Consider the following 17,286-nt stretch of genomic DNA (forward strand, 5'->3'; position numbering starts at 1 on the left):
TCTAATCAAATTAGCAACAATTCGCAACACTATCGATGTACTTCCATCTTGCACGATAGATTTTTTCTCTCCACACGTGAGGACTTTAATTTATTATTTTAACCGCCTTTGCTAGCCACCGGACTGAATTGATTTTTTGGCAGACTTCCTAACATGGAAAAAGTCTTGAGGCTAATTTATTTTGCTTCGATCGGTTTAATATTAAAGTGTCTAGTTTGTCTGCTAATTTAATGATCTCAGGTTAATTTAGCTGAATTTGCTAGAGATCGTGGTTATTTAGGAACTACAATGTGTCCACGAAAAAAAATATAAGTTAGTCAAAATTGTTTTTCTTGTAGAAGCTATGGAAAATCATTAAGAGAAAATGCGAGTTTTTCTTTTAATTATAACCACCTCGTGAAATTGGGAATAAATCTCCTGTTATATCCATTTTATCTCTCTCCATTTACAAGCATCATTCATTCAATATCGGATACCGGAGTAAATGCTCCAAATTACCAATCACATAATATCCGTTTTTGCTCTCTTTTCTCTTTGAGAAATTCGCACGATTTTTTGGTTACATAATCCGCGCGTGAAGAGCATTTCATTCAAAGGAACCAATGCGGGATTTTATTCATTTTATTTTTTACGTTTACCTTCCGATCATTCTAAATGCCCACCACACTATCAAGAAAGTAATTCCTAGTGGTCTCTCCAAAGGCGTAGGGGAGGACGGGGTAATTTGGCCACTTTCGATTTCTAAAAATGGTATTACCGTTAATGCTAGAAAATCCATTTCTTCACAGTTTATAATCCCTATAGGGATAACCAATTGTACCAAGTTTGGGGAAAATCCGATCATTAGATTTTCTTTTATTTGATAAAAACCATTTTTTCCATTTTCAAGTGCTTTTGGCATTTTGGAAATTCGACTCTTCCGATAATTTTTTAACGCTTAAAAATTAGTTTATACGTCACTAAGGGCCATTGATTCCCCATAAACACGATAGTGACATCCATTTTCCGATATCTCAAACAGATTTTCCTGTGGAAATGGTTTTATCCGGAAAATTGGAGTGGGGTAATTTGGCCACTTGAGTTTTTCCGGCACTATTTTCCGACGCATGTTCATAATATTCACTATGGTTTTGCCTTTTAATGATTTATTTATGATTATAAACAATTTATACCAAAAAATTTTAGCTAAAAAAAGAAAGTTACGAAAATCTGAAAAACGGCTACTTTTAGTTTTTGCTCGTTTATGGTTCAGAAAATGTTAAAGTTTGAGGCTCTGTTAAATATTTTTATCTGGCAAATTACTGGAAATGAATCTTAGATAAATGTCCTATCTTCCAATAAAATAATCGGAAAAATAAAATTATTTTATTGTCCAAAAATTTTCATGTTCAATAATTCATGCGCCAAAGTGTCCAAATTACCCGTGCTCGGGGTAATTTGGCCACTAAGCTAAGGGTCCAGGAAAATGGAAAATTCACCCATTTCTCATCGAGATAGAGAAAAGTGTTATATGGGAAAGTTGTAGGCCGGAAAATTTCCTACAAAATAGGGCTATTTGTTTTTCTTCGTACTACCACACTTGCTTGATATATCCCCAAAACCCCCAAAGTGGCCAAATTACCCCGTCTTCCCCTATTACCAATCAACTGAAAGATTAACTAAAATTACCATTTCTTTTGTTCTTTATTTCAACAATTTCATTGCAATCGAATTCAAGTCAGTGCTCTTCCACAAGTGACGGAATGACATTTTAATTGGAAATAATTGTTTCGAATCTGTTCAATTTTGTGTGGCTCTCACTGACGATCACCTCTCTACTGATATGCGAAATTCAACTGGATCACCACCAACGGACAACCGAAAATGGCCAATACTCAAATTACACAGCATCTCCGCCGTGTCTTCTGAAGTTGCAGGCACTTAACGAACATTATTGATTCTCGAACTCTTCTCATGCTGCCCCACGCCAATCACGAACAATGTACCACCAGAGCAACATATCAAAAATATTTGCCTCAAAATTCCTTTGAACCTCCAACATGGTGTTTAATTTTTTTAAATTTTTAATTCAAAAAAGGATACAAAACCAGATCCTCGAAATGTCTAAAGAGATTTTAATATTTGTACACATTTCTATTGTTGCCGAAGACTTTTCTTTATCTGCCGCTAATGCGTGCTATATCAATAAAAATATATATTTTTTAATAGGTATTAAACGCCATGCGTTAACTTTCTCTCATTCGATAAGATGAAGCAATTAAATTCGCTATGGACATACCTCAAATAATTTATGTCCTGCCATTGATTTGGGAGGTCTCGCACGATTTCAGTCGGAGAACTACTGAGGAGAAAACTTCAAGAAATGTGAATTTGTGTGATATTTCTCACCCAATAAATTTGAAATATTGACTCATGGGAGGATCACACGATATAAATTTTATCAAAAGAAAATTTTAGTTATATTTTTTTCACTGAATCCTAAAATTGCCTAAAATTGAATTATAAAATCTCTAAAAGAAATTGAGCTCTTGAATTGATTTTTTATGACTTCACTTCAGCCCAGTCTTTAAGCTGGATGTTTGGATGATCTGTTGCATGTCAGAAAAATCTTATGCAAATCTCTAGCTTCTTTATTTTCGCACAATCTTCTTCCCCACGGCAATCGGAGACATTCTTCTGATTATGATAAATGATAGTGATGTGTGCAAAAATAATTTAATACACTCGTGACATGAGACACAATTAAAATTGAATTCCATGCGATAATCTCAATGCAGGAAAGTCAAATTTAGTGTTGTTTTTGCACATCCCTGGCGCATGGTATTTTGTCTTAAAAATATTAATTTAATAAAATTTGTATACTAAAAGGGGTGTGTGTTTGTGGCAAAATTAGAGGGTAATTACGGAGAGATGAAACAAGAATCTCGTACAATGTTGCAGGGCTTTTCTCAAATGACTCAATCGCTTTAAATTAAATCACTTTATGCGAATTTTTGAAAAATGATCTTGATCTTCTCGATTGCATGCTATATACAAAATATTCTCACAGGGTGCATTTGGATCATTTTGTCTAATTTTGCAAATGAATTGGATGCTATTGCGATTAGTAGACGCCTTATAGCATTCAATGAATACAATGTGTGTGGTTTTCATTCATATGCCGACCCCCGAGGGTTGGTAGCATTTTGAGAATTAGGACAACAACAATAAGCGACTTCTTCGGGGCACTGCTGGACGCTATTGTATGAAAATTACAAATTTATCTGTGAGGTCCTTTTTGTGAAAATTACACAATTCAACAATTCTCACCACCTCATGAGCGCGCATCCCTCCCGCATGTGGGGATTTATATTTGGAAATTTCAATTCACAACGCTATATTTTATATCCTTTCTGCATTTCAAATGATAAAGGAGTTAATTTTTGAAAATAGACACCCTTTTATTCATTCAATGCGCCCTTTGCTGCATTTTTTTCAAATATCAAAGCAAAATTTTCTTTTCCTCCTGCGGGATTTTGTGAATATTTTACGGTAATTCTTTAAGTTCTATCCCACTGAGAAAAAGGTACCAAGAGGAAATATAGGAAGGTATAATAATTTTTTTTTAATCTTCCATTTCGGAGGATTCTAAACGTTATTGTAGTAATTAACATGGCGCTGAGAGGCAATGTCTAAAATATTTTTGCTCGTATAGAGAAGTGTTAATAAAAATAAACAGTGAGCAAAAAAATTAAATGATTTCCAGTCAAGACTGATGGTTGAAATATGAAGACATCATTTGGGATAATTGTACGGTGGGTGAGTTGAAAACTGACGGAAATATGGCAAAATGTCATTTTGTTCTTACCTTCTTCATCCATTAAACTCACCGAAATCCCAACTCTTTCGGTTTTGGGTTCTTTGAACATTTGGCGCAAAATTAGTGGGTGGCCAGGTAGAAAGGAATTGATGGCGAAATGTATGAAGGATGATCCTCTATCGCAGAACAATTTTAACCCATTCCATCTTGTAGAGGATCAAAAAACATTGAAGAATCGCGAGAGAAACTCCCCAAAATCCACTGGGATCACATCGAAAAGTGCAAATAAAAATTGCAAAAAAATTCAAATATTGCGACGCCATTCGACGTTTTTTTCCCTATAAAAAATGTTTCAAAAGTTTTCTGTAGACTTGTCGCTCATTTTCTGTAGAGTTTTTTTCTAGTCAAAATAAATGTTTATTTTTTCGTTTCTGGAGTGATTTCTACATCTGAATCTGTGAAATCTTCTGCTCCTTGGAAGTCTGTGCATCTAATGATACTCTCAAAGCACTGAGAAAACAAACTAATTGCGAGTTTATTGCTGTGAATAATTTCATGAGACTTCCGGATGTTTTGACATTGCAGCCTCCTCGAGAGTGGATGCAACAAGGAGGAGGACATGGAATTTCTGTTCACTACCCATTGATTCAATTTCAATGTGCCGGAGCAAATCTTTCGCTTCCGGAAGTCCCAATTTCTACAGCAAAACCTCGTGGGCATTCTGCAGAAAAGAACTCTGAGAGGCAAAATGAGAGTTGAGAATCACTTTTGTCAGCTCCAGGAAGTCATTGCTCTTGGGAAAGATGTATGGGAAGACGGTGATGAAGATTTTGTGGACTTCCTCAGTGTTACAATCCGCGGAAGGAGACTTTCCGGAGGAATCCCAGAATAGCTTTGAGGGCAGTTAGTTCTGCGACTCTCAGAAATGTCTTCCGTGCTGGTCATGATTTGCTTGATGACTCCGTCGAATGTTTCCGGATACTGACTACTATATTGATTTCTACATCTGAATCAGGTATATTGCGCTGGATGGGATTCAACTCGGTAAGATTTGCTTAAATTCTCACTGCCAAAAAGGCCCAAAAAAATGTAAAAATATTTGTTTTGATTTGCAAGGGGCTGGTTCTATCAACCTCCCTCAGCTACATTTCGCTGTGCATCACCTGATTTAGATGTAGAAATCACTCCAGAAACGAAAAAATAAACATTTATTTTGACTAGAAAAGAACTCTACAGAAAATGAGCGACAAGTCTACAGAAAACTTTTGAAACATTTTTTATAGGGAAAAAAACGTCGAATGGCGTCGCAATATTTGAATTTTTTTGCAATTTTTATTTGCACTTTTCGATGTGATCCCAGTGGATTTTGGGGAGTTTCTCTCGCGATTCTTCAATGTTTTTTGATCCTCTACAAGATGGAATGGGTTAAAATTGTTCTGCGATAGAGGATCATCCTTCATACATTCCGCCATCAATTCCTTTACACGAGAAAATTGTTCTTGAAAAATCAGCAAAAAAAGGTCCGTTTTACTATAAAAATTTCTACGATACTCCCTTTTGGATTCAAGAAAGGCAAGGAGTGGAAAAAAAGAAAGATTGCAATATACCTTAGCGGAGTGGATCCTCTCACATCAGGTAATATATTGTTTCAAGAAATTTGTTGTGTGCGGTAAGAAAATTTAGCACTTGTATTGATGCGTTCTTGTCGGTGCAAAGGAACCGGATTTGCGGTATATTAGTCAGTAAATTTACCTTTTCCCTCTTCTGAAATCAACACCGTACCACCATCTCTGCGCACCTTGATCACAAATATTGCACCTTACGCTTTTTATTGAATTTATTTATAGTAGAACTACTTAAAAAAAAAAAGAAAGAAATTGTAGCTCCTTTTGGGAAATTTGGAAGAACTCAAAGAACTTCTTCAAGTACCCGCAATGAGCTACCTATGTATATATCTCAAAGAAAAGCCGATTTATCGTATTTTGGAGTGTTTTCTCAATCGCTCGAAAAAATAATAATTGCATTATGTGGTGGTTATTCGGGCGGATTATGTGAAAAAGTGCTCACAGGATGAACTTTAGCTCTTTTGTATCTCTTTTACCTGCGAGAATGAATAAGATGCAATCTATTCGCTTATTTTTTGAAGGTTTCCCAGCCATATGGTTGGGAAGTCAAAAGAAGGCAGTTGGATTTTAATTTATCGGAAAGGAAGTTGCCTAATTGTTTGGGGGTGACTTCAAAATTAATTTGATTTTTTTTGTATACAACGCCACTGAAATCAGTGATTAACAAAGAAGAGTACCCTTTAGCCTCCTTTTTTCACAGCATCACGATTTAAAATAAGATGTTAAACCATCCTCTCGACATATCAAAAGGCACAAAAGAGGTGATTGCTGAATCATCCCCAAAAGGATCCCATTTCCAAGGATCTCGCGCGAAATATTAAACCATCCCCTGAATAGACATTTAATAGAAATCATTTGATTTCAGTTAATAAAATTTCAAAAGATACGATTGGATGCAAAAAAATGGATCCATGGCAAAATTATTGCACCCTCTGCGTAACATATGTTTGAGAAGTTGGACGAGTCCCTGGCGGCATGGTGGGTCGGTATTATGAAAATCATAAAATTAGTGTAAGTTCGACCATTCATCTAAATATCCACAGGCTCAACTGAAAAAAAGAGGGCATGGATGATTCTCCCTCCTCTATTTTGTTCGCCTCCTCTATAATATTAAGAAGAAGCACTTTGAGGTATCATCGTTATACTTCACAGCGTTTAACATGGGCACGTGTTGTGACCAAAGTTGACCAACTGTTGTTCACACGAAATTTTCTTGAAATTCATTTCTTACATTTATTTGTAATTTGACTTTTGCTTATTTCTTTAGGATGCGGTTCATTTATTACGCAGGACACTTTAGGCTTGAATAAATTGGGAATAAATAATTAGAAAAAAAAACAAGAATCCTGATCATAAAATTTTAGACGATAAAGAATATTATATTCAAACTAATTTCAGTTATTTTTTTTTAGACTTAAGAACCATCAAAATTCTTGCAAAAATTCAGGACGAATGACGAAAATGACCCTACTGTTGGGAAAGGTTAATGAATCGTTTTAAAAGCCATACTTATCAATATTCTTTCACCCTCCTTTATAACAACCATCAATTTTTAATGAACCAATATGGAAATAAATAGCGCATCATATAATGGCATTGTTGCACTTGCTCGCACGATAATTTGTAAAGTCTTTTTCAAATATTTCATATTTTAATTTAGCTAGGTTGAGTGCGCCGTGAATATGGGGATTGAATATCATCACCCCATTTGCCATCATCATCCATTTTTGCGGAGGGAGCATCGCAGAGTTGTGTGTCAATATTTGCTTTCTATAAATTCATTTTGAGTACGAGAGAGGGTTTTCCGAATTGAGTTTTGAGTGCATGGAAATAGCTCATTGTTCAATCCATAAAATCCTCCTGATCGCTTTCTGATTTTGTCCTATAACAATGCTAATTTGGACGCAGAAACAGTTTGTTTAATTTGGTCGCGCGCCTAAATTTTGTTTGACAAATAAATCTTGCAGCTAACAATGCGGGGTTGCTAACTACATTGCTGTGTGTTGTGGGGGTGGATGGCGACAACACAAGCAAATGGGATAAATTGGATTTTTTAATAATAAAAATGTTCCTTTTGTCTGAAAGATATGGCAGATTTACATTTTGGTCCCTTTGCTCTGTTGTATTTATTTCAAATTATTTTACTGGAATTTTATTGTTTTAATTTCATTCTATATTCCTTTCGTTACAAAGAACTAATTCTTCACCGTAAATAAATCCAAATTTTCAGGTGAAAAAAATTATTTTCTAATTTTGAAGGACTTTTTGCACGAAACAAGTCCTTTAATAATATACTCAAAATATTAGGTATTCTCAATTGAATTAAAAAAAATGTTCGATCATGTTTTTCCTCTAATTTCCAACCCAGTTTTCTTTCTCAATAAAAAAATCGAATTTCATTGAGGGAAGTTAATTCCTGTGAATATTGTATCATCTTCCAAATTATTAATCAACTCACGGTGGAAGAATGAGAGCACTTTGCTCCAGCATCGTCCGTCCAGAATTGGCGATTTGCGAGGGCGAATAAAAGGTGCGATTTTGGATGAATTGGAAGCTTATGGGAAAATGATCATCCCGAAGCGTTTTAAAGCCGCGAAATTTAGTGCCGTGAAATAAATTGGATTATCTGTCGATTGTGCCGACGATGATGAAATGAAGCCATTGAAGAGCGCGGGATCTTCCGAAATTTGTAATAATGTCCGGTTGGGGGATGAAACACTATAATCTGTGAATTCTCATCACCTCGTCAAGCTCCAATACGTATAATTATTAAAACAAACTAATCCACTTAATGCAATCTCCACACACTGTGGACGCCTGTCTGGCCCATCTTCCTTTGCTGCAGCGCATCTCTCTTCGGCTATCCGTTATGCTCTTCTCTTTGCCAACACACCGGATGGATATACTTTGTGTTTAGCACGTCTTTTTGGGCTATTATGCAACACCCCAAAGCAGGAAGTTCTCCACACCAAACGGGACACAAAAGACCACTCTGTAGCTCCCCAAAACTGTGTCAACCCGCAGAGCACGCCCCAACTTTTGTGTGGTGGCTTCTGCAATTGTTACGGCTAGGATGAAATAATATAAGAAGAGTGAAAGTCTTCTTGGGTCAATTTCAAAAGAAAACACGAAACATAAAAAATTGTGGTAGTTTTTGTGGCGAAAATATAATGTCTGCTGAAGAATTATATCTACAAAGATATAATCAGAAGGATCGGAAGTCATAATTACAAATGACTTTTTGATTTGGTTTCATTTTTAACAAGATCCAGATCTAGTTCACATTTTTAATGATCTCCTTATTGTTTTCACACATTTTTACCTTGTGGAAAAGAAAAGACGGGAGCAACGAAAGCATTTTTTGTGCTTGAAGAAACTTCCGAAAAAGAAGGACGGTTTCAGTTTCCTTTAAAAGAATTCATCTATAGTTTGTTCTGTTTATTAGTAAGAAATAGTAGAATTCTCACATATTTTTAGTTGTTTATTAATTTTACAATTTGATTATAATTTGACGGAGGCGAACACTAAATTTTTTCCATTTTTTCCTTCTTGGCATGAAAAAAAATAAATAAGAAATATAAGATTCTCGCGACCTTTTCAATAAAACAAACATTTTTGACAATAAGAAATGTGTAGGGTTAAAGTTTGTACCCGCCAAAGGCATAACCCCATATTGCCGGCAACCCCCTCTTTCGGAGACAGAACACACTAACGTGGGTCTCCTTCCCAGGGCGAGTCTCTCTAGTGGTGGAATTACTATGTGGGCTGCTAAGTGATTAGGAAAATTCTGTGTGGGTCGTGGAACGGGACAGTCGCGTTGTCTAGGAATAGCTCGTCAGCCTTGGGGCGTAATCCCCACTAGATAAACGTGTGAACCTTTTCACCGCCCAAATATTCCCTTCTGAGAATAATTCCCTTACATTCTCAGAAGTGGGATTCCCCACAAAATGCCCACAAAGTGAAAAGTGCGATAGTTGTCAAAAATGCACGTGTCCCGGATAAGTGTATGCGTGAGTGACGCCGAAAGGATTGGAGCTGAACCGGTAGCAGCTGGGGGGACACCAGGCTTCCTAAAGACGCCGAGGGCATCACAGAAAATGCAATAGAGAAGTACCACAAAATTGGTGAGAAAGTTCCATTTTTTCAAAAGAAAATCTCAGGAGACAAAGGAAGCGTCAGTGTTTTATGTGAGTGACGCCCTGAGAAAATTTGGCAAAATTGTGATCATAATTGTAAGTTTAGTAACATGGGCCCATGGTTAGGTAAATTGTCAATCACGGACATATCGTATTAATAGGATTACCGAAAATTTAGTTAAGGAAAATAATAAATTGATAATTCCAGGAAATAATGAATTTATAATTCCAGGAAAATAATGAATTGATAATTCCAGGAAAAGATTTAACTTAACGAAAGAAAATTTGAATTTGAAAAATAAAACGAACTGGAAAGATTCTAAACTGGAAGAATTCCAGATTCCAGAATCTTATCCTGCGCGTCACCTTTGTTGCGCGTCACCTTTGTTGTGCGTCAGTCTAAGGAAAGTTTTGAGACGTGCGCGTCGTTCTTTGCTAGGTGTGAAAGAAAGTACTTGTGAAAAAAAAAAGTGACACATCTTTGTGAAGAGGGTAAGAATTTACAGGAGAAACTGTGTAAATAAATTTAAAAAAAAAGTGACCACCAATGTGAAAAAAAAATCAGAAGAAGAATTAACCATAAAATCGCGCGAACATTTTCCTTTTGTAGAATGCCAAGCAACAGAGGGAGAAGGAGTGGACTGGTGCGAAACGCGATGCACCAAGATGACTCCCTTAGGGAAGAAAGGAATGACCACATTCCCAGGGTAGGACCCAGCGAAATTTTCGCGATACTCTCTAGATTTGACCCTGACGATACAAGATGCATCACTTCAGACCTCTGGATTGAGGAAGTGGAGACGGCAAGGGAGATATACACTTGGAGCGACAGAGCCACCATTTTATATGCATCCATGCGGCTCTGTGGCACGGCCAAAACGTGGTACCACGCCGCCAAGTCCCGCCTCACAACGTGGGAGATTTTTTCACGGGAATTAAGAACTAATTTCCCGTCACGTGTGGACATCCCGAAAGTCCACGAGCAACTGACGAAGAGGAAAAAGTCTCCAAAGGAAACTATCGTGGCTTATTACCACGATATGGTGGCATTGGGGGCGAAGATTAAGCTGGATGATGCCTCGATGCGACAATATATTATTGCTGGAATTCCGTTGGCAAGTCGTCGCACAGCTTTAAGAAACCGGCAATACAACTCACTTCCGGAACTCCTGGTGGCACTCCAGGATACGGAAGGTGAAGATGATGAGGAAACTACAAAACACCAAAGATTCTCACGCAATCATTTTCGCTCAAGGAGACGTGAGCCATACTCTCAGGACAATCACAGAACTGCCAGGGAAGGAAGCAGTAGAGATCACACAAAGGAGAAGACAAATGATTCGACATCGGAAAATCTGCAACGAAAATCCACGGACAGGAAGGAGCGTGTATGCTACAGGTGCCGTGAACATGGCCATCTCATCGCCAATTGCCCAAAAAACATCCGGATTTTCGGGTAAGGGTGGCCGAAGAGAGCGCCGCCCTACCGAATAAACAAAGCTTCTTCAAAAGTGTGTGAGAGGGAAACCATTATGAAATAAATAAATCTAATAGTAATAATAATAATAATAATAAAAAATAATAACTTCACTGTGATGTGTCAAAAAAAAAAAAAAAAGTTTGGTTTAGGTAGAATTCTTTTACAATCTGATGGAAAACGTGGCATGAACTCCGTCGCATATTGCTGTCGCAGCACTACAGCACTCGAGCAGATATATCACAGCTGCGAGTGGGAGACTCTTGTTGTTAAGGATAGTCTCATCCGTTTCCAATCACAGATTACTTGGCATCTTGTGCCAAGGGTTACCGTTGGTGGCTCAGCATGGGAGTTTGATTTCACAATGGAACATCGCAAGGAATCAAAGATGAAACACGTGGATTGTCTTAGTCGAGTGGCACCAGCAAAAGAAGTACGGATTGATCAAGAAGTAATGCAACTGAACATTGAAGAAGATTGGGTAACTGTGCTTCAACTCAAAGACTCAGGGATTTCGCGAATTAGACAAATTCTTGAAGGTGAACTCTGTGAAAGCGAGAGCGAGTGATAGCAGGAGAGTAGGACGAAACGACACTTGGCCGAGAGAAGTGATAGAAGCCGGAGGTGTATAAAGTCAGAATGAATTATTATAAATAAGATAGAAGTCAATAAATGTATGTAGTACTTTTAATTACCACTAGGAAGGAAAAGACGAGAGGGTCAATAAAAGGTATCAAATGGTGAACGGCAGAGTTTACGTTCATACTGCTAATGGCCTTCGCTTTGTGGTACCGAAGCATTGAGATTCCATGTGTTACTGAGTGGACACTATGGAATTGGACATCCTGGGCCAAAGAGAACTCTGGAATATTTGCAACGTGAGTATTGGTTTCCCGGCATACGACAAACTGTGGAGAAATTTGTCAGTTTCTGTGTGCCATGCGCGGTCAATAAACAGGGAAAGATGAGAAGCGTTATCATCTTTTGTTCTAAAGAAAACTCCGATTCCTTTCCATACAGTACACATTGACTTTTGTGGACCTTTTCCCAAAACAAATGGCAAGAAAGAGTATGTATTTGCTGTGATCGATGCATTCACGCGGTATGTAATTTTCACAGCAGTATCAGGACCCTCAACAAAAATCGCCACAAGAATCCTCAATGAAATTGCTTAACATTTTGGCACTCCCTATGTGCTAGTGTGCAACAACGGTACAGCATTTACATCAAAATACTTTCAGAAATATTGCACAGAAATGGATATCAAACACGCATTAGTTTCCGTTGCCACACCAAGAGCAAATGAAGTAGTAGAGAAAATCTTTAGAAGCGTTAAAGATGCATTGAAAACACTCTCAGACGACCCAGAAGGACCCGATTGGGACAAAAGAAGTTGTCCAAAATTCAAAGGATGTTGAACACCACGATCAACAGAAGCTCAGGTGAAAGTCCTCAACAACTACTTCTTGGATATTCCCCACGAAATCCGCTAAGTGATCAGCTTTTCAATGCGTTGATTATCGACCTTGAGGATGCGGCAACGAGGCAAAAGAAGCGAGACAAAGCAGTACAGAGAATGAATGAAGAACAGGAGAGACAAGCAATGATACACAAGAATGGACATATCACTCCTGTTTCATACGAGGAAGATGACCTTGTATTCATACGATATACCACCCCCGCAATTGGAAGCTCGAGGAAAATGCTTCCCAGGTTTTGCGGATTATACATCATCAGTAAAGTCTTGGAATCTGACAGATATGTTGTTACGGATACCCCAGTGACCCAAATTACCCAGAAACTTTTCAGTGAAGTTTATCAAGCTGAGTGCTTAAAGAAATGGGTCACCGAAGGAGATCTTCAGAGACTAAATAGCTTGGTTGGGATTGAAGATGTAACTATGTGAATTTGAATTGTCAAGTTCTTGATCTATGTGACGAAGGATTAATTCAATACTAATTGGCATAAGAAAAGACAAACGGTAAGACTTAAACTTAACAGGAAATATGTACATATCTTTCATTACTTTTAGGATCACTCTAAGTATACTCGGTGGCTCAGTGACTAGGTGGCCAGGCCTGGACAACAAGAACCAATAGCGCTTATCGAATCGGACAAATAGCGATAGCCAATATGGATTAAAAATACAAAGCCAAACATTGGATTAAAACTAGGTGAACTTAGTGGATTGGGCCCAATACAACTCGGATTACTGGACTATAAGGACCACATTTAGGATGCAAACTGGTCAATGGATTTTCAAGTAGCTAAGTTGATACTACTTGACACTATGATTATTGGACACTCTGGACCATATCTAGGACCTAACCGACCAATGGATTGTTAAGTGGCTGAGTTGATACCGCTTAACACTATGTGGATGAATCATCTCGTTTTACGATAACGTGAGATTCATTAATTCTCGAGATTCTTAAACCGAGCTATGTCTTGTCACTGAGTAGGATTAGAAACGCACAATCTTAAAGGCCTTTTGATGTAAAGTTGCTTTAATTACCCTCTTCTCAAAATTTCTTTTGCATCAATGAGGACATTGATATTATCAGGATGGCCGAATGTAGGGTTAAAGTTTGTACCCGCCAAAGGCATAACCCCATATTGCCGGCAACCCCCTCTTTCGGAGACAGAACACACTAACGTGGGTCTCCTTCCCAGGGCGAGTCTCTCTAGTGGTGGAATTACTATGTGGGCTGCTAAGTGATTAGGAAAATTCTGTGTGGGTCGTGGAACGGGACAGTCGCGTTGTCTAGGAATAGCTCGTCAGCCTTGGGGCGTAATCCCCACTAGATAAACGTGTGAACCTTTTCACCGCCCAAATATTCCCTTCTGAGAATAATTCCCTTACAAATGTTTTATTTTATTTATTTAAGAACTTATTTAATCATTCGTGCATAATCTCCTTTTATTTATTGACCGTTATCAACATAAGAAAAATATTCCTTCAAAAAATGTTTCATCAAAACCGATGTTTTATTATTTTTAAAGTTAAAAGTTTCCGTTAAAACTCCAAATCAGGAACAATGTCGTAAGACTTTCCATGAGAAACGTATAACATAACACAGGCAAAGTTTTAGTAGGGTGAAACATTATTCTCGTGGCAATTTCCGGGCAAATCTGCCGATAAAACTGCTTCCTGACCATGCCGACAATTGGAATTAAACGTGATTTGCTCTTTGAATCTCTTGGGCAGAAGTACAGTGAGTATTCAAGATCTTTTTGCCGGGAATTTCTTGCCAAAGGGCTTAACCTAATTCCGGAATTCTTCTAAAAAAATTGGATTTTTTTTATTGCAGCCGATTATGAGTTCCAGACTCTCTGCTTTGCTTTTGGCCTGGAACTGGATGAAGTGGTACGTTGATGGTTACTCTGTGCGGCCTAAAAACTGAGCTACTTTCTTTTAATTCTAGACCAGTGAGAAGCAAATGCTGACCAAGGAACAAGGAGACAACGTTGCTTTGGAAAATGCATCTGAAGAAATCATCTACAGGATAGACATTCCGGCTAATCGGTATGATTTGCTGTGTCTGGAAGGACTCGTGTCTGCACTGCTGGTATTCCAGAATAAGTAAGTTAATTGACCTTTTCGTTAGAGAAAAAAAAGGTAAAAATATTTTTGTTTTTAGAATCAAGCAGCCACGTTTCCGGGTCGTTGATCCAGTTGGAGGAGAACCTCAGGTTCTCACGGTGACTGAATCTACGGGGCTCGTTAGGCCCTACGTCGTAGCCGCTGTTCTGCGTAACATCACATTCACTGCGGATTCATACAATTCCTTCATCGATCTCCAGGATAAATTGCATCAGAATATTTGCCGGAAGAGAACTCTTGCATCCATTGGGACTCACGATCTTGACACCATTCAGGGTCCATTTGTTTACGATGCAAAAGCACCAGCTGACATTAAATTCATCCCCCTGAACCAGAAGAAGGAGATGAATGGAGGTGAATTGATGGAATTCTATTCAACTCATGCCCAGCTGAAGCAGTATTTGCCCATTATCCGAGATTCTCCAGTTTATCCAGTGATTTATGATGCAAACGGAGTGGTGCTGTCACTACCACCCATTATAAATGGAGATCATTCGAAAATTACGCTAAATACAAAAAATGTCTTCATCGAGATTACTGCTCTGGATCTCACCAAGGCTAAAATTGTTCTTGACACGCTTGTCTGCATGTTCTCCAGCCATTGTCAAGAACAATTTACCGTGGAATGGTGTCATGTTGTTGGGAGCGATGGACAGGCGGCAAAGTATCCCAATCTCGGCTATAGAATGGAAAAAGTCTCCGCAAAGAAAGCCAATGCCTACGTGGGGATCAGTGTGAGTCCTGAGGAGACAGCCCAGCTGCTCAACAAGATGTATCTTAATACAACAGTTCTTGAAGATGGGGATGAGTTATCTGTGGAGATTCCTCCAACACGTCATGACATTATCCACGCTTGCGATATCTACGAGGATGTGGCCATTGCCTACGGATACAACGCCATCCGGAAATCTCTGCCGGCTACCACGCACATTGGCCGTCAGTATCCACTCAACAAACTCACTGAACAACTCAGGGAGCAAGTTGCCCAAGCTGGATTCACTGAAGCTCTCACATTTTCTCTAGTAAGTCTTTGTTTTTTTTCTCCAGTGAGCTTAGAAACACTAAAATGTTTATTTTTTTCAGTGTTCCCGGGATGATATTTCCACAAAGTTGGGGAAGAAAATTGAAAGCATTAATGCGGTGCACATTTCTAATCCCAAAACTTTAGAATTTCAAGTTGGGCGCACAACCCTCATTCCGGGGCTACTGAAGACACTTGCAGCGAACAAAAAGATGCCTCTTCCGATGAAACTCTTTGAGATTTCGGATGTAATCCTGGCTGATGAGGAGGCAGAGGTCAACGCGAGGAATGAGCGGCGTATCTGTGCTGTAAATTGCAACAGGAATGCTGGATTTGAGGTTGTGCATGGGCTGCTGGATCGTGTCATGCAACTCCTTGAAGTGCCTTGGAAGGGAGACAATGGATACTGTCTTGAGGCGACTGACGATGCTACCTTCTTCCCCGGACGGTGTGCTGCTATCATGTATCGAGGTGCCCGGATTGGGACAATCGGTGTCCTTCATCCAACGGTTTTGCACGCATTTGAACTTACCAATCCCTGCTCCCTCATGGAGTTCACAATTGAGCCCTTTGTCTAATTTATTCAAGCAACAAAACAAAGAAATAAAACATAGCTAAAAACGAGGCTTTAATGAGAGATTTTTTTTATTCAACCTCATCGGATCGTACGACAGGATGTGAGAGAGGGATCATTGCTTTCTTGTATTCATCTCTTGCAAGGGATTTCCGCATATCGAATGCATCTTCATCTGGATCCCCGGAGTAGTAATCTAGGACTGTTCTATATATTATGTAGCCCAGGTTGGAGTACATATTGATGGCTATCTTATTGCTAACTCGTACAAAGAGATCTACGAAGAATGCCATTTTCTTGTTTGAAACATCCTCCAGGAACTTCATTAGGGTAGCTGCTAGGCCCAAGCGTCCTGGAAATAGGAAGGAAACAATTAATTTCATTGCAGAGCGCTCTGGGAGAGCCGGAAGGAGACTCACTGTAGTCCGTGGAGACAGTAAGGGCAGTCACATGTCCATGCCAATTCTCAAGGTGTCCCTCGGATTTCCCCATAATGTAACCCATTATCTCCCCCAAGGGGGATTCCACAACCTCCTGCAAATAAGGGAAGAGAGCCTTTAATACGCTGCAGATCAGTGGAACATTCAGATTGGTTTTCTTACAAAATATTCCGGCCATTGAGCTAAATAGGTGAGATAGAAAGACAATCCATAGGTTTCCGTTAAATGATCCAAATTAACATTATTGAAGTGAAACATATCATTGCAGGTAAATGGCCTAAGAACAGACATTCTGTCTCCCTCGCAGAAAAAAATCCAATCCGTCAAAAAGTTACCAGAATTTCCGGCCTAACCTAGTAGATGTTGTTTGACACCTAATTTGGAATCAAATTTTCATCCAAGGGGTACTTCACTGCCACGAGTCAATAATTTGACACAGAATCAGGCGGAATCGGCACGCAGGGGGAAAATTTTCTTTTGAAAATATCACATTTATTTCTTTCTTTGTTTTTTTTTGCAAGCATTTAAAAATTGTTTACAAAACAGAGATTGAATTTTTCTAAAGAAATTCCCAATTTTGAGATTTTTCCCTCTAAACTTTGGCGAAGAA

The 17,286-nt window shown here is 38.5% G+C and overlaps 2 protein-coding genes across 2 annotated transcripts; one reads left to right on the forward strand and one right to left on the reverse strand.

Annotated features, from left to right (window-relative positions):
* The first annotated feature begins 14,082 nt into the window (after positions 1–14,082).
* Positions 14,083–16,283, forward strand: LOC129789329 (phenylalanine--tRNA ligase beta subunit). Its single transcript, XM_055826104.1, has 5 exons — positions 14,083–14,252; positions 14,349–14,404; positions 14,463–14,620; positions 14,679–15,663; positions 15,725–16,283. The coding sequence occupies exons 1-5, from the start codon at positions 14,195–14,197 to the stop codon at positions 16,238–16,240; spliced, it is 1,773 nt and encodes a 590-aa protein (XP_055682079.1). The 5' UTR covers positions 14,083–14,194; the 3' UTR covers positions 16,241–16,283.
* A 6-nt stretch (positions 16,284–16,289) lies between these two features.
* On the reverse strand, positions 16,290–17,060 carry LOC129790412 (N-alpha-acetyltransferase 20). Its single transcript, XM_055827903.1, has 3 exons — positions 16,839–17,060; positions 16,656–16,770; positions 16,290–16,588 (listed from the first exon to the last, which is right to left on the reverse strand). The coding sequence occupies exons 1-3, from the start codon at positions 16,965–16,967 to the stop codon at positions 16,308–16,310; spliced, it is 525 nt and encodes a 174-aa protein (XP_055683878.1). The 5' UTR covers positions 16,968–17,060; the 3' UTR covers positions 16,290–16,307.
* Positions 17,061–17,286: the final 226 nt, after the last annotated feature.

The sequence above is a fragment of the Lutzomyia longipalpis genome, chromosome 1, assembly GCF_024334085.1.
Source record: "Lutzomyia longipalpis isolate SR_M1_2022 chromosome 1, ASM2433408v1".
Taxonomy (NCBI): domain Eukaryota; kingdom Metazoa; phylum Arthropoda; class Insecta; order Diptera; family Psychodidae; genus Lutzomyia; species Lutzomyia longipalpis.

Excerpts from the sequence above, each read along its gene's own strand:
- LOC129790412 (XM_055827903.1), bottom strand. The coding sequence starts at position 16,967 with ATGTCTGTTCTTAGGCCATTTACCTGCAATGATATGTTTCACTTCAAT. Across the intron at positions 16,771-16,838 it reads CTCAATGGCCGGAATATTTT|GAGGTTGTGGAATCCCCCTT; the intron begins GTAAGAAAACCA and ends CCTTATTTGCAG. Across the intron at positions 16,589-16,655 it reads TACTGTCTCCACGGACTACA|GACGCTTGGGCCTAGCAGCT; the intron begins GTGAGTCTCCTT and ends TCCTATTTCCAG.
- LOC129789329 (XM_055826104.1), top strand. The coding sequence starts at position 14,195 with ATGCCGACAATTGGAATTAAACGTGATTTGCTCTTTGAATCTCTTGGG. Across the intron at positions 14,405-14,462 it reads GCCTGGAACTGGATGAAGTG|ACCAGTGAGAAGCAAATGCT; the intron begins GTACGTTGATGG and ends TTTTAATTCTAG. Across the intron at positions 14,621-14,678 it reads CTGCTGGTATTCCAGAATAA|AATCAAGCAGCCACGTTTCC; the intron begins GTAAGTTAATTG and ends TTTTGTTTTTAG.